We start from the raw sequence: 22,062 nt of genomic DNA on the forward strand, positions 1-22,062 counted from the left end.
GAGCATTATTTAACTTTTGTATGATTATATTTAGACACTGGCAGCACTTGGTTAAGGTTAGAAAAATATCATGGTTCTGGTTCAATACAGAAAAAGTCTGTGGTGACTTCAAGCACGAGACTTGCGTTTTTAGTTTTTAACTGAAACCACAGTCTTTTCCAAACCTTAACCAAAGAGCTTTTGTTGCCTAAACCTATCCACACGTGAGGATGTGAAGCCCGGACTCTGGTGTCAAAGTCCTGCATCGTGAACGCCTGCCATCCACCACAACCACCCTCCTTGAACTTGCAGTGTGGTACATAAATGTAGCGCTTCATTAATAAATAAAAAACAAACAAACATTTTCTCTGAACGTAATCCAGGCAGAGATTATGTTTACCATCGCAACGTAGTTGGGAAAACAGTTTAGTAATATAGAAACATAATTTCTAGAAGAAGGGCTTACACTGCAGCTGAATGAACGCCAAGAAAACACTGATTGACATTTTCTAGCCAAATACCTTATTTAAGTCCTTGCTGATGCATTAGAGAATATGTACTGCTTAGATTGTTTTACACTTTTGTTAGGCAGAATAGGCTGTGCTTCCCAGTGAACCCGAGCAGCAGTGCAGGAAGACGCTAAGAAAACATACAGTTGTAACATTTCTGGTAGGTGATGTTTGGACTCAAAAAAGCAAGATTCAACAACAGAGCAGGTAGGATTAAAGGGAAAGGGGCATGTATATATACTCAGCGGTTGATGAAGATATTGGCAGCAGGTGCAAAGGTCGGTGTGGAGGTCAGATGATGATGAGAGGTGGGGCAGGGCAGGGCATGGCAGGGAGGGAATAGCAGCAATGCCAGCACAGGTCTAGACCTTTTCACAGAAGATCTTTTGACATCCAACAGTAGGAAAAGCACAAGTGTGAATAATAAAATTAATGATGGCTGAATTCAATTTAGCAATATTAATATTAATATCAAATATTACACAGCATCAAGTCACTCAGCTCAGAACAAAACCTCTGCATGTTCTCTGTTTTTATAACACTGAGTGTGCACACAAGTCAGCTGTCAGTTTGTTAGAGCAGTTCCACTAAAATGTTTACTGCACATGATGTATAATCTCAGTTTAAATCTATGAAGCTTTAGACACGTAGCATCAATGAATGATTATCTCTATCACTCATGATGTGATTGGTCGCCCTGATGGAACATAATTCCTGTAATATTGGAGATTATATGTTAATGTTTCTGAGTGAGCAGGATCGTGGTGCAGCTGCAGCTATAGATTGAAAGTGAGTTTTTTTTAAATAGGCTGTGTTTTGTCTGAACGTGTTTTAACAGCATTTCAGTGCCAGTGTTTAAATTTACTACATTTGTTGAAGTATCTGAAATAAAGCAACTGAACTAATAGATGTCTACAATTTAAAATTGACTGTATTTTAACCTCAACGCCTTTTCAAGTGCTCATTGTCACACTGTCATAGCTTACTGGTACACTTGAATAGGACAGAGCCATTGTTAATGTTATTGGTAACACCTGTGCTTTTCCTACTATGACAAGTCAAAATGTCTGCTGTGAAAACCTAGTATCTGGCAGACGGATAGTCAAAAGTGCAGAAAAATTAAGAACTGGCTGTCGCCATGACAGCGGTATCATGTGATACACCAAATGCACAGGAAAAGGAGATGCCATTGCCTTGTGCGGTAATAGGAGACTAGAACAGGAGGAGCTGGGGTCATGGAGGGCAGAAATCAACCAACACAGCCAGTAACAGCAGTGTGAGGCAGGCAGAGCAAATTATGACTGAGGGTGAGATTAGATACCCTGATTGTATCAATTGAATACAATTGGTGGCTTGTTTGAATGTTATTGGTGTTTATAAGAGCCATCTGATGCTGATCAGCTGATGTACACGACCTCTATGATCTGCCATAAAACACACCTCACTGTGACAACAATAATGATCTGTATATTAAATTTTATGGTTGTATTTGTGCACAGCTACCATTATTACAAATAATAGGTACCAGTTTATAATAAGACTGTATAATAAGGGGTTTATAAGTCATAACTTATGGTTTTATGTATGTGTAATACCTTTATTTACGCTTGCAGTTCAGTGTTAAACCATTAATTACAATAAATGTTAATCTAGCTCTTTATAAAGAAGACCCTTCCAATGGACAGGTTAACCTTTTACTTCTTAGAAAAGACCTGCAGAGCATCTGGAACAAAATCCATTTATTAACAAATTATTGACATTTACAACTTCAGTCCATTAAAAAAAATAAGCCACTAGTTACAACCTATAAACCCTTTATAATGTATGCTTTATGGAACAAAAAATGTAAACAATTTACAAATCAGTCACACAAAACTGAATCTGCATGTTAGTTAAGCTTTACTTATTCAGGGAGATCAAGATCTATTTTACAAGAGAGACCTGAAAACAAATGACATTTATACAACGCACACACAAGACAATTCAATCACACAAAGCAGTCATCACACACATGGACACGCTAATTACAACATGAACAAATACAGTGTGTTATTACTGTAAAATATCAATAAGTAAAACTTGCTGCTACAACCTTACTTAGTCTGATGTGACCAGTAGCTTATGTTGGCTAATATTAGCAAACTTTAGATATTGTTGTGTTATTGACATAACAGAATCGGTTCACTGACTTTATGACTCTTCTCTGCTTGTGCTACTCTTACACTACATTTTACCATTTAACATTATTCTATTATTGTCACTTTTGTCCACGGTTGCTGTAAATCTGCAAAAGTTAGTTTAGCTGGTTTTGATGGTTTTTCGTTGAAGTCCCTCAGCGGAATGAATGTCTCTAACTTCTTCCCCAGTTCAGAGCTGATAACATATCCTATGATCTGGTGTCATCGTGATTCACTTTAAACTCAACAAAGGTTGTTAAAGTTGTAATCCTAAAGATTTCAGACCTGGTGGATTTGGTGACACCCACAGTAACTGTGGTAACAGTAATAAAGCTACTTGAGCAGCTACAGATCGCGGTTAGCATTTACTGGGGTGACAAACACATTGCATCTCCTGTGGCTGCCGCCCCCTCCCCCAGTTTTGCAGTTGAACACTTTTAATGTAAAGAAGTAGGAATTTCTGTTTGCGCTAGTAGTAACTTAATACAGCTCTTATACGATGTAAAGAGAATGAACAGTAAAGAGTAAGGCTGTAATCAGTGAGATAATATTGATCTCAATTTCTATTCTGTGTATCACTTTATGTGTTTGTTAGTTAATCATACTATAGTTTCTTTTTTACAAGATGCTCCTGCAGATAAAATCAGAGAAGTTAAAAGGGGAGGGAGAGAGAGACAAGTGATACAAAGAGAAAGAGGGAGAGAAAGAGATAGAGGGAGGTGTTTAGAGGAGGAGAAAGAGAGAAAGATAGATAGATAGATAGATAGATAGATAGATAGATAGATAGATAGATAGATAGATAGATAGATAGATAGATACTGATAAAGAGAGATAGGTATGGAGAGAGCGTGCCCTCCTTGTGGCTGCTGCAGTGCTGTGCAGGGAGCCGATTCATCACGACCAAATAAACTATAGAAAGAGGAGGGGAAACAGGGGGGGGGGGGGTAGAACGCATACACTAGCGTCAGCATGCAGTCTGCCATCCCGCGCCCCTCTTTCCTCCACCTATCACTCTCTTACTTAACACACACACAAACAGTGTGCAGACTTGTATTGCTAAGATTGCCATACACATTGGTTTTGTGTGTGTCTTGCATGCAACTACAACTGTATGTGCATACTGTAAGTGTGAGTGTGTGCGTGGTCCTGTGCACGAGTGGTGCAGATCTCAGACGAAGCCTTAGGGACAGTGTTGTGTCAATATTATCTTTCAGCATGCCGAATGAATGTACTAAGGTCTCTTTCCTCTAATTATGCGCTAGGGAGAGAGAGAGGAGAACATGAAGAGGTCTACCTCATGCAGACCACTTCTTCGCTAATTTTCATGTGCTATTCCTCATTTCTTTGGGCTTTTTTGTGGTTGTTTTCTGTCTGTCTGTCCCACTGAATCTCTCCCTCTGACACTTTTGTTGCTGAAAATATACAAAGTAGAAAACACACTCAGTGGGAACTGCTGGGAAAAACAATTAGCTGAAAATGGCTGAAAGCCACACAGAGCTGCGGACTGGGGTGTTGATTCTTTGCAACCATCTCACATTACAGGAAGTCATTTGATTCAGTGTTAGTATAACAAATATTGCTTGATTTTTTAAAAAGCTACAGGATACTTGATTAAGAATCATGTTTTCCCCCCTAAATCTATACATGTGAGTTACTGTCCAAAGCATCCAAAGTTAGACAAAACATCAAATTAAAGTCATGTATAAACCACAGTTTACTATAGTCCAGACACCAGGATTGTGGCATCATTTCTGTTATTTGCAAATTAAATCATTCAAAACCATTCAAGAAGGCTCTACACAGCAACAAATGAATGTGGCTGAGGTTTCCATGGCAATACCCGAACCATGGTGCACAGTTTAACAGAGGGATCCCTCCCTACAGCCGTAAACTGTTTGTTTGAGCCAGTTGAGCTTTTAACCCCCTGAACCGAAAATTATTACAGAGCAGCTTCACCATTTTCAACCCAACATGTGACTAAGTGGAAAGAATGCTTTGGCTCGCACTGTGATCCCAGTTACACGCTGCTCGGAGTAGATGTAATTCATTCTGCTTGTTTGCATCAACCTGCTGGGCAGAAAAGTTGAATTGTATTTTGACAATAACATCTGACATCTGACATACATTATCCAGATAATGTATGTAGATCTGTGGTTCACAGACTTTTATAAACCATGGCACCCTGTAATAATAACTTTTCCTTTCAAATCTCTCCATCATTTGATCTGACAGTTGCTATTTCTGACTGCTGTGCACCCAGAAAGCATGTTGTGTTACTATGTCAATTAACTTTCTACTAAAGATCTTAGCGACGGCATAACTACATATTTAACAGGGTTTTTAAAATGGTGATTCCAGTGTTTATTGCTTATTTCTGTATAAAAAACATAATATAAAATCGTAGTTTACTTAAGTAAATATTTCCTTGTTTTTATGTTGTGAAACATTATTCAAAAGTTATGATGAAAAGATAGAAATTAACAAATCTTGTGGCCTTGGCCTGTCCTTAAACCACCCCAGGGTGCCATGGTACCCGCTTTGGGAACCACTGATCTAGATACAGATCACATTTTTAATGTGTAAATGGGACTTTTGGATTAGTTTACCAGTGGGCTAAAATAAACTGTGCATTCCTTTGCCTACTTATTGCTCAAGCAACATCCTTATATAAAAAAAACAGCATCATGTGAAACACACATGCATTGAAAACCAAGTTAAAATATTTTTAAATCGATCCTGGAATGTCCCTATCCTATGTGAAACACACAGGTTGACAACTCAACCATAGGACAGAAGAAAAACAACTACACATTCAAAATATATAATATTAACAAACTGCTGTCGCTCAGAGAAAGAACAAGAGAGGGAAAAGAAGAGAGGATGAACAAGAAAAGCAGTAGTACAGTAGAAGGGGAAAAGGCCTCAGTCTCAGTGGGACCTGGGACAAAACATCATTTATATGGTTAACTAAAATATACAGTATATCCCATGAAAAATCTCAGTAGTTCCAGATCCAGTTGCTTTATTTTCTTTTTTCTGTGTGTAAATGTGTATGCTTTGTCTCTCAGGTTCTGTGGCATCTCGACATCTTCCGCAGAAGCTTTCGCCAGCTGACCACACACAAGTGCATGGAGGACTCGTGTATCTTCTGCGCTTTAAAGGTAAAAACACTCTCGCTTTGTCCTCTAAGGGCTTGTGGAGGTCTCACTGTAAACCCTTTTCTCAGATTTGCTGCTGAGCAGGTTTGAGTTTCTGAAGTCTCTTCAGCCATTGTGGCTATCACTAACTACCAATTTCCTCTTCAGGTTTTTCCTGTTTATTCCTTCTGTTTAATACAGAAATATTGGTGTCAGAAATGTAAACCAGAGTTCGGTGCTGGAGTAAATTTACTGAAGTGGTGTATTTATATGAGGTACTAGTACTTTACTTAAGTGTTTCCCTTTTTGGGAGAATTTCTACATTTCCTTCACCACATTTCAGAAGGAGATATTGTACTTTTTACCCCACTACATGTATCTGACAGCTAGAGTAACATTTAAACACTTTACAGACACTTAAAGACTTTACACACAAAACCTTAGATAAACTCATATTACATCGCTAATGTGTTCTGTCTTTTTCCCTTATTCCCTTAGGAGAAACAAAAGAGCACTTCCACACAAAATGAATAAAAGTACCTGCTCCATTCATACACTTCCAACAGTAAATATAGAATAAAGTTTAACTGGTGTATAATGATACCTGGCCACCCGCCATTAATCACTATATTTAATCTTTACTTTTTTACCCTTTTCCTTCTTTCCATTTTTCCATCCTTTGGTTTGTTACCTTTTTTCTTCATTCTTTAACATAATCAGTTCTCTTTTCACTTTTTTATGTCCTTCATTTCTTGTCTTCTTCTTTTTGTCCTTCTTTCACATCATTATTTCCTTTCTTTTCCTTCGTCAATTGATCTAAAACCAGAAAAGGTGGTGATACAAGGTTTTCACTAGACAGTAAGACTAAACTCTACTCTTCTTCACAATTAGTACTTTTATTCTAGATACTTGATATTTTACTTGTTTACTTTTAAGTGTTTGAATGCAGGACTTTTAATACGGTAGTTTTTCTCTGTGGTGTTGCTTCTTCTTCTTCTTCTTCTTCTTCCACCATTGTGTAAACGCATCACGTACTATGCACCAGACACTTTTTCCCAGTAAAGAGCTGCCTCACAATAAGTGGTTAGAAACAGCACATATAATAGCTTTTATGATGTAGTTTCAGGTTGAATCACTGTTGTGTTCCAGCGGCCGCTGATAGAAAGTAACCAAGATGAAGATCTGTAACATCATGAAACCCTCATAATGAACGAGCCTTATGCAGCTTTGTTCCACCCATTTGTTGCATCAATGATGACAAATATGTGTCTGAGCGAAGGGAAGTGTTGTGTGTAATGTGTTGTGGTGTAGTAGTGTGTGTGTGTAGCTGTGTCGATGTGTGTGTTCTACACGCTGTTCTGTCTCCAGCGCTTCTCTGTAATTAATTGGCTGACTGAAGGTGCTGAGCTAGCAGAGCCCACGCTGGGATGCTACACACACACACACACACCGCATGCACACAAATCTTACTTGCATGCTGCACACGTTAGGCTGCACACATGCACCTTGAGGTGCTCACAAATCTTTCTTACCACGCTGGGATGCTTTGCCACACACACACAGGCTTGTGGGCGTGTTGTGAGTCAGCTGTGGGTGTACGAATCAAAGATATTGTCACCGTGTTAAGTGTTCACATTTTCCTGTCATTTTTCATTAACCGTCCTGTCACCATCTCTCCTTTGTCAGAAATGAACAGATGTAACGTTGTTCTTACAGTCTGTTTGTAGCTGTGGTCCCCACAGTAAAGCACATAAAAGTCTTTGAATAACTGGGCGAGACACGCACCAAATGAACTTTAATGGCGTGTAAAATTTTCATCCATTTTAGAGAACCAAAGAGATAAATGATGATTATGGGTTATTTTCTTTTGGAGGAATTGTGTGTGAGTTTTAGTTTATCTGCAGAAGATAAAGACGCCCGCCCTTGTAGTAAACATAAGTTCAGAGGCTGCCTGTGGCTATCCCTCCAGAAATCACTGCAACACTTTATCTCTCTCAACAGCAAAGCACTCACACACACACACACACACACACATACAGACGCTGATACCTGAACACATACACACTGCAAGGAATAGAAAGAGAGAAGAAGAAGAAGAAGAAGAAGAAGAAGAAGAAGAAGAAGAAGAAGAAGAAGAAGAAGAAGAAGAAGAAAAAGGAAAGGAGAGAAAGTGGGAGAGAAGAAAAGAGAAAGATGAATGAATGTGGGAGTTGGTGTAGATTGCTCCTTTCTTCACACTTAGACCAGTGCATGCACACACACACATTTATATACACACATACACACATGCACGCACCTCACTCTCTTACTCTGCCCCATCCCTCTCTGTTCTCCTCCCCCCTCCCTCCTCCTCTCCTCCCTCCCTCTCTCTGTAGGGTATATTCCCCCTCCATTCTCCTTGGCGCATTGCTGCAGTCAGCACAGCCACCATAACACACACACACACACACACACACACACACACACACACACACACAGACACACACAGACACACAGACACACACAGCCTATTGCTCACATAGTCCCTTTTTCCTCCTCTCTCTTTTTCTGTTGTCACACACACACACTCTCACACACACTGCATTACCTTTCCCATTGCCAACCCTCAGCCTGCACACATTCACAGACTGAAGCCTATTGTTTTATAACATTTTCACTCCATATGATCACAGCCATTTTGGTAAACTGCTTCCAAAATATCAAATATGGGATCTGAAATTTTGAAATAAAACTATGTGACTATGTCCAGGAAACAACTCTGGGAACTCTTGATTACTTGTCTGAATTTCACACATGATTAATCCTTGACTTGAATGATTTGATGAATTGATGAAATCTGTGATGTTTACCTGGCTGGAAGATCTGATATCCCTCATTAATTTATTGTGAACTTAATGTCACTTGTTTGGAAAGTTAGTGCTCAGGTGGAGTTTTGGTTCAGGAAAGAAAAGGGCTGGCTAATATGTTAGGTATTCAGTAGATAAGGTTATGTCTTGGCAGCCACAACAGGTGCTTCAACCCTGTCTCTGACTGTACACAATACATTCACATACTACTAATCCAGATCCAGAAAATGTGACATCCTTAAACTGCATAGAATTCATAGGGAAGAGGTCAAGGTGGATAGCTGGATGTACAAAGCACAGGACTTTTACAATGGAGACCAAGGTTTGCATCCTGCGTCCCATATGGTCAGGTTCAGGCTACTGAAACACTGTCAGTTAGGGAAATATGGTGGTTTTGGTTAAATAGTGGAAAAGTCAATGGATCACGTCCTAAAGGGGAACTCCACCAATTTTACAAATCAAAGTATGTTTACAGGTCTTAGTGAGTACTAATGCATATGTGAAAAAAGTTGTATAAAGCCTTTTGGGGCTCTAGAGGTAGTTGTGCAAAATCTGATAAATTGGCTTACCTTATGTCACTTGAGTCAGCAATGGTTGGAGCTGAAGTACAAGTTTGAAAATAAAAAAAAATCTGGGGGTGTGCAGTTAGAAAGAAGTGAGGTTACCAGACCTGTGTAGCTGCTCCTCATCTCTGCTTGAGGCTAATGACTTGAGGCTACATTAGCTGCTACTAGCATAACACGCCTGAAACTCAATCATTGTGTTTTACCTTAGAATAAGCTGTTTTTATCTACAGAGGGAGGGGGACCCCATCCACGGAGGTTGCCATGTTGCACAGCCCAAATTTTCTACAGTAGCCCAGAACGGACAAACCAAACACTGGCTCTAGATATGGCCTTTCATGTTTTTTGCAAGTTTTGCGGCCACCGTAGTTTCTCCTACATGCTTGGAATAGGAGGATGATCCGAGCGGTATTCAAATGGTTGCAAACTGCAATTTCATCGCTAGATGGCACTAAATCCTACACACTGGACCTTTAACTTCACTTACAGCGGCCTTTTTCCTAAGCACTGGTTGGCTTCAGGATTAACACAATGTGTTTTTACAACTACTACTTATTAAGCACATTTTCTCAACACATTTTCTCAACATTGTGCCATTGCCAACTACTAAAAAGCCCACTAGTCATTACATGTGACTGAGCCGTGATTTCCCATCATTACTGCTGTCTTACTTCCACATCAGCTCAGTCACAGTGTCTCTCTGACCTGCACTGTGTACTTACATTTCAAGGACAGTCTTCTCCCCCCATTTGTTCTTATTTGTTTCTAAACAATTTAAATGCCAGTTTATGGATGTTTTCCTCTGCGAAACACACTAAAACTGATTGTGACCTTCTGCATGATCACCTTTTGTAATTCTTTCCATGTTCAGTTTGGATTCAGTTATTTATCACAAACTTATAATCATTAGTATATATTGCTATTTATATTTCAACATTTATGATTATGGGTGATACTCCACCCAGAACCTTTTAAGTATCAAACACTCACTTCCTTGAAAAGACTGTTGAGATCAAGTTGGTTGCAATTGATTACAAGGTTGAAAAGTTTTAATGGTAGAAAAAGTATTAAATCTTCCACACCCATTTCTGACATCACCCCTGCAGCATTACCTTCTTCTCCACTGTCCTCCCAAATGTTCATATTTTCACAGAAACATGTCTAAATTTCCTTCATTGCTTGTTCAGTGAGCTGCTTCCATTGGTTGCTCAAATTGGTTGACAACGAGAGTCGTGAGCAACAAACATAAATGTCTCTCTGCTTCACTTTCACTTTAACATCTCATTACATTTCTGTGGTAGCACACGCTATACAAAGCTGACTGTAGAGTATAAATGAAATAGCTTTACCATAACACTTTAGTTAATTAAAAGCTTTGCAACTCTGTTTTCTATTTTTAATTTTAGCATGCTGTTGGAGGTTTATCACACATTATGGTTCCAACATTTGCCTTCATGCATTCAGTAACTTCAGATAATAGATCCATTATTCAACAGTTGATAAAATCTACAAAATAGATATATTTACATTTCTGCCGAGGCTTTGTACTTGATTTTACACTTGTGTGCACAATTAAAATGGAACCAGTGTGGATACAAACATGTGTGCTGATGAGAATATCTTTCTGTCACTAAATACTGTATTTCTCAGTCTTTACACAGAGCACCTGCTGGTTTTCAGTCCAGCCATCTGATCAGTGATTGAATTACCGCTGGGACAGAAGAGCACCAGCAGAGTACCAACCACCGCTCTGATGTGTCAAACTGACTTGTGTTTATTTCTGTTTTGGGCTGTTTTAGTGTTGGTCAAAAATAGTTGCTCGGTTTTGCTTTTTCCAGCAGAGAATTCGTACCAACAAAAAATTAGGTCATTTTTATCCGTTGGCAATCTGTAGAGTTATCCATGCTTTTATCTCTCCCTCTTTAGACGTCTGCAGCTCTCTTCAGTCCAGGCTCAGTCTCAGACTCAGAAGTTACTCTCACTGCCTCAGCTTGAACTGAACGCTACTTTTTGTACTCATGTTTAGACTTAAATAACTATATTTAAAGTACAGATTAATCTGGATCAACCCACATGAGCCTCAGAGTCATTTCCAAGACTGGTACTACTACTACTTAGCCTGGGAACCAGACGAATCTGCCGAGCTCATGTTTCATTTGCTAGGTCTGGCCCCCTCCCATTCAGACAGATTTCCACCCGTCCTGGATCTGGTCGTGCCAATCACAACCGTTTATCTAATATAAGGCGGGTTTAATACAGTGACTGACAGAGTAGCGTTACCGGTCCAGATTAGAAAAGTCACATGTCACACATTTCGCTGCTCTGATTGATTATAGGTCTGGACCTGCATCCCGTCTCCAGGTCCATCCAGCGCAATGCACCAGGCTCACGAAACTCAGATGGAACTGTGAAAACTAGGCAGTGCTGATCAAATATGAATCAAGATTCTGTTACTGCATTGCCTATTTCCCACCTCAGATGTTGTCAGAAACACATTTTAGTGTACTGTTTAGCTGTAATTTCCGAACGTTCGTGACCAGGCTGTCATTTCTTTCCTGCTTGAAAACGGACCAAGCACCACCCCGACTTGCATGTGTCGCACAGCGCTACATCACACATTTCGTTGCTCTGATTGGTTGTAGGTCTATCCAATTGTGTCCAGAGGCAGTTTGGTCTGCGCCTGTTGATAACGCCTCTTAGAAATCAAAAATGAACTGAGAGATTCCAAGCGAATGCGCGAATTAGTCTGGCGATACCAGGCTAACTACCACTACTACTGCTACTACTACTACTACTACTAAAACTATCGTTACCACTATTACTGCAACTACTGCCACTATTTACAACAATAACGATAACTAAAAAGTACTCAGAGAGCACATACCTCCACCAAGGCAACACAATAATCTAAATGTGTCATTTTAATAACAACATATATATAAATTGTTATTCTGCATCTGGATCCAGATCAAAGTACACATGAAAGTCCTGTTGTCTTGGAGAATTTCAAGTGAAATTCAAGTGAAAGTCAAATTGCTTAGTAGATATGTGCACCTCTCAACCATATTTTAGGTGGAAATGTGTGTGGCCTGTACTATAATTATCTTGAACAATCCAGGAAAAACAAATTTTAATTCTACTGTTCACCTCACAGTTTAGGACAGTGATTCCCAACGTGGGGGCAGGGACCTCTCCAGTGGATCACAAGATAAATCTGAGGGGTCATAAGATGATTAAAGGGAAAGCAAAGAAGAAAAGTTATGCTTTTTTGTATTTATCTCTAATCTAGTAATTTTAGGGCAATATTTTATGCCTTTATTGGAGATGACAGGGAAGGAGGGGAGAGGAGGAATGAAATGCAACAAAGGTCCCTAGTCAGACTTGAACCAGGGATATTTCTGTTCATGTTTTGTTGGTGTCTTAACACCAAAGCCATGTGCTCACCTCGTAATCTAATCTTTTTTGTGGATAGTTTTACCTAACAAATGACACAATCTGAGAAGTTTAGAGGCAACAACTCCAAACTCATAGACTTCTCACACCTGTGACAGAGGGTTGCCAGTAGACATTGCTTTATTTTAAGGGGTCACAAGCCAAAAAGGTTGGGAACCAGTGGTTTGGGAGATATGAGTTGAATTGTGAAATGCTTTAGATAGATAAGCACATGGTGGACAACCAATTAGTGTAGATAAATGTCCTTCCTTGGCTGAACTTTACATCAAATGTCATATATGTGTGTCATGTAGTTTTTGAGATATCCTGTTAACTAATAGGAGAAACAAAGAGGACCAAAATCATAACCTCCTTGGCAATAATGCTAACACTCACTCTTACACATGGAAAGCAGCAGTGTTATTATACACTGAATTGCTGCATTGCTCTGGCAGTCGCCTGGACTTGCATGGATGTAAACATTGTAAACAGCTCTGTCCTCTCCAAACTGACTGATCCTCCTCTTCAGGCACTGAACGCTGCCCTCAAAACACACTTCAGTGGCCTAGCTTTCTCTCCCCCCCTGCAACAGTTTGATTTGGTTTCTATTTTACTGCTACAAAGCACTCTGAGAGCTGTTTTTGTGGGAGAAAAGTGCACTACAAATGCCATTTATTATTGATGTGGTCTGATATTGAGGCCGGCTGCGCTGTGAGGCTCGGCTGTGGCATTTGTTTTCGTCCAGTCCGGGTTTGTTGTGCAGCACTTTGGTTCCTGACAAGTTGTCAACTAGTTCCACTGGTTTTATGGGTCAGTTGACAGAACATGGTGCCGATTTACAGGACAACTGAGTTTAGAGAGTTTTGTTGAAGTAAATACACAAACACATAAATATATACATGTGTGCATGGACACACATACTGTACGTTTCCACGTATGGCACAGTGTACATTTTTAGCAGTGAAATAAAGAATTAATGGATTTCTATATGCGTGTGTGTGTGTGTGTGTGTTTGCAGAGTATCTTTGCTCAGTTCCAGTTCAGCAGTGAGCGTGTACTGCCATCAGATGCACTGCGGAGCGCTCTGGCCAAGACTTTCCAAGACGAACAACGCTTTCAGCTGGGTATCATGGACGACGCTGCCGAGTGCTTTGTGAGTCTGAGACACAACATGGCCACACACACAAACACACACACACACACACACACACACACACACACACACACACACACACACTCACGGCAGGGGTTGCCTTAAAGGGATAGTTCTGTTTTTTTGAAGTGGGGTACTTATCAGTAGTCAGTGTATTACCTGCAGTAGATGGCAGTCAGCACGCCCCCAGAGAAGCAGAGAGTTGCACCGGAAGCTAAGCAATGTACTGCTGTCGACAGGGTCAGCAGCAAAATGTTTTGTAGCCACCTAAAAGAAGGCTCACCGAAACAAAATCAATATCAGTTCAAGTGTACTCTATATTTTGAATAATTTCTGCGCAGTTTGGAGAAGCAGAGAGTTGTAGAAGGTATTCCTTGTTATTTTGTCCACCCCTATACCAATAAGCTGATGGAGAGCGCAGGCTTATGTTAACCACATGATTACATTGTGCAACAGACAATCGGGACGTATCCAAGCACACCTGCTAATTTGTTGTTTAAGATGATTTATATAAAGTTATATTTTATTAGATCTATGAAGAATACCAAATTGTAACTGATTCATTTTACATGCACAGAAACACTGGTGTATGTGATTATTTTGCAGCAGATATTTTTACACTTACAGTGTATCAAATGACAATGTGACAATGTGAAAGGTGTCGCTTGTAGTGATGAATTTACAGAGAATAATCACCTGAATCTGCAGCTCCCCTCGGTTTTACGGAGCTTTATAGCGACTTTCAGATCATTTTTTTGCAATCTGGCCCCCAGCTTTACTATTTAGTTTCACTCTCACCGCTCTCATAGCGACGTTTTCGGACGCAACAGGCAGCTGTTTTCGGGGGAAAAGCTCTACAAACCCACTGTACACTACCTGCTCAGCACCAAACAGCAGACAGACACAGTTAGAGACTAGCTGGTGAACATAAGAAGAAGTTGGTAGAGACCAAAAACAGAGCTAAAAGAGAGTGAATGTTGGACTTGTATTTGTCAGGTGGCCAGAAACACAACTCCAAATCAATGATAATGTTGCTCCGTAACTGCTGGATGTGTAAGTAAGCAGCTGTTTGCTAACAAGTTCACCATATCAACTTCATAACATGTCAATGTTAACAACTTGTTTCCGCTTCTAACAAGTGGCCAAAAAATCTGTTATTGCAGGTTTAAAGTGAGTTAAAGATAACTGAATTGTCAGGTGTTGGTTGCATATTATTTAATCTAGGTACCCACAGTGCTTGACTGTACGTAATGATACTGCACTTTGACAATTGCAGCACGTCCTTCAAATAAGAGGCTGCAGATGTCACACACATTCACTATCAGTCCTTCAGATGGCAGTAAGGATTTAGAGCTGCTACAATTAGTTGATTAATCGTTTGGTTGATTGAATAAAAATAAATATATATATATATATATATATATATATATATATATATATATATATATATATAATAAATAACTTGGTCTTACATTACTGTAAATATCATATTTGGGGTTTTGGAATGTTGGTCAGACAAATCAAGACATTTGATGACATTACCTGGATCATTTTTGCTTGGATATTTTGATTTTCACTGTTTTGTAGACCAGAGAATTAATCGATTCATCAACAAAATCATCAGCTGATTAATATAATATAATATAATATAATATAATATATATGAAAATAATTGTTTGATGCAGCCCTAGATTTAATCTCAAGATTAAAGATTTATTTCATGCTCTTTTATCATATAATATTTGGAATTTATGTCCTCAGAAGCAAAGATCTTCACATTAGTTATATTCAACAGTGAGAGTGTTGCATTTTTCAAATGGTGGGAGTCTCATTTGGGAACCAACCTTATCATTTATTGAGGGGGGAAATTAGCCTTTCCTGTTGCTTTCTCTCCGCCACGTTCAGTCTCTATCTCTGCCTCTTTCTTTCCGCCTTAAAGACCTCCAAAGTCTGTGTATGTGTGTGTGTTTTATGTGCGTGCATGAGAGGCGCTGTCTGATCGATTGGTAGCAAATGTGTTCAGTCAGGGAATCCGTCGGCTTCTTATGAAATATAGATGCTGCTACCACAGTCAGATTAACAAGAACACCAACAGAGAGGAACGATCAAACACACACACACACACACACACACACACACACACACACACACACACACACACACACACACTGTACATATGTATACAATATAAACAAGCACAAATGCCAACTTAGCATACAACACACACACACATTAATTGATGTCCATTTTGCCTCATGTGTTTCTCAGGAGAATCTCCTGATGCGTATCCACTTCCACATCAGTGCAGAGAGTAGAGAGGACATCTGCACAGCCAAACACTGTATACCACACCAGAAGTTTGCCATGACTCTCTTTGAACAGGTAAGAGTTTGTTCAGTTCGTCTGACACTTTTAAGAGATGTTACATGGTTCACTTTTGGGGCATTGATTAAAAAATAACCGTCCACACAAAATCTATGCTGTGTTTGTGTTTGCAGTGTGTGTGTAACAGCTGTGGAGCCACATCAGACCCCTTGCCCTTCATTCAGATGGTTCACTACATCTCCACTACATCCCTCTGGTAAGACCAGACACACACCTACACACACACACACACACTCACTGCACACACACACTGCAGTAAATCTGGCAGCAAGCTGAGGCTGGGTGGCAGTAAAGGAAGGTACAGCGTGTTCTCTGCTTCCCTGCACGCGTCCCTGCCGAACACTGAACTGTGAGCACACAAATGCACACACACATTATGCACACACACATGCATGTATGTTCATGCATATGCAAGAGCAGGTGAGCTTGTGCATAATGTCTCTCCCATGTTCAGGTAGACGTTAGCGTGCACTTACTCACGCAGGTAAATCCACACACAGGAGAGGCGTGTGTGCATCCTCAGAGCTGTTACATAAAACTTGCACAAGTTCTGAGTCAATGAAATAAGGAACAGGGGAAGTAATCAATCAGCTGTTTGATTCAGTAGACCCAGGGGGTGACATAAATCTATAAGTGGAACAGTGGGTCGGAAAGACTGCAAACGAGAGGGAAATAAGAGGATATATTACTCCATATCCCTTTTGGAAATGGAACATGGCAGAGGAAATAGAAGGATGAATGGGGGGCAAAAGTACAAATAAACACACTGTGTCAAGGTAGTTGTGGGGCACAGCGGTGCCACCACTCTGTGTTTGTGCCTGTTAGCACTGCCAAGCTATTTTTACCCTTTGTGGAGCCTGTTGTTTACAGTCGAGATAGCCAAATATGCAAAAGTCAACATGAGTAAGATAATCAGAGGGCAACAATAAGACAAAACAAACGTCTGATTCAAGCACAATTCAAACATAAGTAAACAGAGGTACAAGTGTGTTCCTGGCTGTTGTTGATGTTTTTTTCCGCTTTCGTAGCCTCGCATCTGCCTGTGCATCTGAAGAGGAGAGGGGTTGAAATCGAGTGCGAGAGAGTAGAGAAGAGGTTGAGTTCATTTCAGGCTAATGGAAGGGGTGAGAGGAGGAGAGGAGAGGAGGGAGTAGAGGAGGAGAGCTTTGGATGTTTTTTAAAAATCGTTATTCTTAAAGGAAAACTTCACCAGAAAAAACAATGCTGATTCATTGCACACATGGTACCGAGCTGCAGACAGACTTGTGCAAGCTCATTTGGTATTCACAGATAATAGTAACGTATATTTGAGTTTGTCCTTCAGAGGACAATTGTACTTAAAAGGGATAAATGCAGCTCTGTATTAAAGTATCATTGCTGTAAGCCTTGCTGAAGGAGATTGTCTCAAAGATAGCTTTGTTTCACAAGTAAAGCTTTTTTCCTCAAATTATGCTAGTTGTAGATGAACTTCTCCTTTAATAACCATAACAATAATCATGTTTCTGTACTCTTATTGCTCCCTGAAGGGAAATTCTTTTAGCTCAACCACTTTAGGAAGGTCAAAGATCATAATCTGCCAGACAGGATTTAGACACTTATTCAGAGGGAATCTTTTTCACAGCCTTAATAACTGTATAATCTACATTTGATCTTACTTTTCCTTCTTTTCTTTTTCCTTTGTATAATATTCTTTATTAAAGCAGTTTAGAAAAAGCCTGTGGGACACACATCTACACTGTCAGTGTAGATGTGTGTGTATGGTTGATTAAGCAATACGCAAGGCCAGACACACTGTATGCCTTTAGATACTAATGCTTCTGGTGAACAATGCACTGTTGAATTTGAAGAATTTCCGACAGATTTTCAGCCATAATTACCACAAATGAAACTACTGTCTGCAGATTACTGCACAGTACAACGCAGCAGACAAACTTAACAAGTTTAAAGAATGAAAACAATGTTTCTGGTGGCCACAAGTCACATTTGGGCTTGACAATAGATGTTTTCTTCTATTCACAAAAGCTTTGGTCTCATTCTGGGAAGCATACGCATTCACTGAGTGAATTTTGTTGTTGTTGTTGTGTGTGTGTGTGTGTGTGTCCAATGCTGCAGTAACCAGGCAGTGAGGATGCTGGAGTGCAGAGAGAAACCCACACCGGACATGTTTGGAGAACTGCTCCGCAACGCCAGCAACATGGGAGACCTGCGCAACTGCCCTGTGAGAGTACACACACATACACACACACATCACTCAGCACTCAGCAGCATCATACTGTTATATTCAGTGCACCCCCCTTCTTTCTTGGTGGGTCTATGTTACATAAACAGCAGCTCATTTGCATTTTCTTCCCATTTTTCTCTTCACTTTCTATTACTGGAAGCATTTTGTGAGTTGTTGTCATCGACCTCCTTTACAGTAAAAGCATAATGATTATCATCTTCTTGCAGAAGGAAACAAAAGAACATTTGGTTTGTGCAGGGAATAATATTTTTAAACCAATATGCTCTAAAAAAATTGGGTATTTTTGAGTGGAAATTGGTAAAAAGAAAACAAAAACTCAAATATATTAAGTTGCTGCACTGAAGAGAGATTACAGTCAGTGAAAGAAAGAAGACAATAGACCATAAGAAAGAGGTGTAGGTAGTGAGGGAGGTGGACAGAGGAACGTGTATGATGCCTTTGTTCTGTAGGTTTGTGTGTTGTGCTGCCACATGGGAAAGTGCCGCTGCTGAATAGATCCAGCTTGGCCCCGCTTAACCGCCCTCTTCGCACAAAGAGCCCCTCTCTTCACACAGCAGCACCACCACAACTGTAACTACACTAATACACACCATTTGCTTATTCACGACCCAAACTCTGAAGTTGTGTGCGCAGTCCTGCGGGAGTCACACAACCTGCCTCTGTTTATCTTCCATCACTTGCAGCGCTGATCTTTTGTTAAGACCACCTTGGGCTTTGCTCAAACAAAGTGATGGTATTTGGACGGCGGTGAGGCTGCTGGAAGATACTGTAGGTGCCAGATTGAAGATAAAAGAGTGTGAAGATGTTTGCTTGGTGCCAAAGAGTTGACAGAGGAAGCTGTAATGTTCTGGATACACAGTTTTTGGTTATTTGAAATTCAGTTATAAGCTAAAATTAATTTAATTAATTGGGGTGGAAGAGGTTTTCATCTTTTACTATTTTAAAAGTAGCAAAATCAAAATGTAAAAATGCTCAAATTGAATTTGAACATTTTACTTGAAGGCCATGAAAACCTATTTTCCCAATCAGCTTCGTACAATAAGTGAATGCATCATATTTGATAAGCTGACCATATGTTTTGTATGTAAAATCTAAAGTAACTAGTAACTCTAGCTTTCAAATAAATCTAGAGGGGTAAAAAGTTGGATAGTTCGCTCTCAAATGTAGAGAAATAGAAGTACCTCTTATACCTCTAAACTTATACTTAAAAAGCCACAATTTTCTTGCTGCTTTCCCAGATCCCAGCAATAACTTGGGTGAGCACAATGCTATCATGACTGATAGAGATGATGGCCAAAAGTACAAAAATAACACTCAAGTTATAATAAACCTGAATTATTCTTTAATCCTATCCATTTACTGTACTAAATGCACTCAGTAACCTTCCACCTCTGTATGGTGGTTTTACTGTTCACCAACCCTACATCAACAATCTGCCTCCTCAGCTGTCACTACATTGATAAAAGTGGGATTGTCTCTTTATTTCATTGCTGTATGAGTCGTGAGGAAGCATAAGCACAAACATTTTCCTAAAGTTGTTTCATTTTGCTCTGAAGAATGCAACATTCAGCATTCTGCAAACCTACAGTATCCTTTGACCAGCAGCAGTATTATATAACTCACTCTCTCTTGGAAAGGTCTGCATAGCTACAGCAAAAAGAAATCTTTGCATATAAAATTCAGAGATGAGACTGCACCGATCAATGTTGTGTTATGAAGCAGAGCGAATCTGTTTGTACGATCATTTGATGAATGATGTTGTCACCGGCTGTTCTCAGCAGTGAGACAGCACAGAGAGCTAACTGAGGCTGTGTGTCCTGTCGATGTGTCCTAAGCTAACAGATAGCCCGTGTGTCAGTGCTGTGCTGTTTGGCTGCTGCTCCCTGGCTTGTGTTTGTGTCCCTTTCTGAGAATTGAGAGGCAGACCCTGGCAAAATACCTTCCTGCCATCTCTTGTGCCAGCACAAGACAGCCCGCCGCCCACAAAGGGAGAGTTCTGTGTGTGTTTGTGCGTATGTGTGTGAGTGTTGTGTTTGGCAAAGTGTCTGGTTGCCAGGGTGTTCTCAGGCTGTTTCCGAGCCTGCTCTGCCAGCACTGCGTGTATGCTTGTGTGTGTGCATGTGTGGACACTTTTGTGTGTGTGTGTGTGTGTGTGTGTGTGTGTGTGTGTGTGTGTACCAGCTCTGCGGTGGGTCATGACTCAAAGGAAGGATTCAGAACACACGGTTCTGAACTCAAAAGAAGGCCCAAGGGACAAATACAACTCAGCATAGCGCTTCTTCCTTTGTCGTTCTCTCTTACAATCCTCTCATCATTTCTTTTTTGTCCTGCCTTTTATCTCTGCCCCTCATTCTCCTACTGTTCAGTCCCTGTGTGTATCTGCATGCATGTTCATCACTGCCAAATAAAGGGATGGTTTTAGCAATGTACACCGCTGTCACTCTGCCCCATAACACAGGATGAATAAACCTGTTTGATTACACGCTCTCCTTTTTCTTCTTTACCTCCTCTCCCTCCCTCCATCACAGAGTAACTGTGGGGAGGTGTTGCGTATTCGCAGGGTGCTGATGAACTCACCGGAGATCGTGTCCATTGGGCTGGTGTGGGATTCAGACCACTCTGACCTGGCGGAGGATGTCATACACAGCCTGGGGACCTGCCTGCGTCTGGGAGATGTAAGGGGATCACACACACATTACAGACACACATTATACGGTCATTAAAACACATTAACATATGTTACTTATGCCTATATGGCAGCCAAGCACGTACGCCCAAACACTGACATAAATATAGACACAATATATTTATTAGTGAAAAGAGATTTGTGCACACACAGTACCAATGATCCAGAGGTTCTAGTAACTGTAAGATAAACACCAGTAGTCAGAAATAATAAAGTGACTGCGCCCTCAGTGTCTCATGAGGCTCTTATAAATTTGAGGCTTTAACAATAGAAAATGTTACAGTAAAACAGTTAAAAAAAACACAGTGATAGGCAATCATGTGCCAGATTTTTTGCCACTGTAGTGGCAGTATTCTAGGGAAGGGAGTGTCAAGTCGTGTGGTCCACCACTTTGGTCCAGACTGAAATATTTCGACAAATATTGCATGAATTGCCATAAAACTTGGTACAAACATTCATGGATTCCAGAGGATGAATCCTACTGACTTTGGTGATCCCCTGACTTTTCATCTAGTGCCACCACCAGGCCAAATTTTCACTGTATTTCTCAAATAAGAATTGTTTATGACCAAAAAAAATTTATTTAATATTTTTCATTATTAGAAAATGTTCACATGCTAACATCTTGAATTATCATAGTGAGCATGTTAGCATGCTGACTTTAGCTTTTAGCTCAAACCACTACTTTGCGTAAGTGCAGGCTCATAGAGCTGCTAGCATGGCTGTAAACGCTTAGTCTTATTTTCATTCAAATAAGGGTTGAAGTTCATGAGAAAATGGGCAAAATGCTCAATAGTGATATCCAGATAATCAGACTGAATTTCCATTTTGTTTCACTGTATGCATTCAGGTAGACATTGTGTTCATGTTAGCTGTTCCTGTTCGGGGGAAAATGAGTCCCACTGTTAAGAAATCCTTTAACCTCTTTAACCAGAATCCTTTGCGTCTCTCAA

General features: G+C 40.1%; 1 protein-coding gene across 6 annotated transcripts in view; it reads left to right on the forward strand.

Moving 5' to 3' along the window:
* usp54b (ubiquitin specific peptidase 54b) overlaps positions 1-22,062 on the forward strand; it is a 57,017-nt gene that overhangs the window by 14,431 nt on the left and 20,524 nt on the right. For all 6 annotated transcript variants that reach the window (XR_006375884.1, XM_044177907.1, XM_044177910.1 and 3 more), the window contains 6 exons: positions 5,734-5,826; positions 13,662-13,796; positions 16,065-16,178; positions 16,295-16,377; positions 18,294-18,399; positions 20,952-21,098. Coding sequence is in view for 5 of the 6 variants with exons in the window: in XM_044177907.1 (XP_044033842.1) it covers positions 5,734-5,826; positions 13,662-13,796; positions 16,065-16,178; positions 16,295-16,377; positions 18,294-18,399; positions 20,952-21,098 (678 nt within the window). In the remaining variant the exon portion in view is untranslated. The remainder of the gene's footprint in view (positions 1-5,733; positions 5,827-13,661; positions 13,797-16,064; positions 16,179-16,294; positions 16,378-18,293; positions 18,400-20,951; positions 21,099-22,062) is intronic.

This window comes from Siniperca chuatsi, linkage group LG20 (assembly GCF_020085105.1).
Source record: "Siniperca chuatsi isolate FFG_IHB_CAS linkage group LG20, ASM2008510v1, whole genome shotgun sequence".
Classification (NCBI taxonomy): domain Eukaryota; kingdom Metazoa; phylum Chordata; class Actinopteri; order Centrarchiformes; family Sinipercidae; genus Siniperca; species Siniperca chuatsi.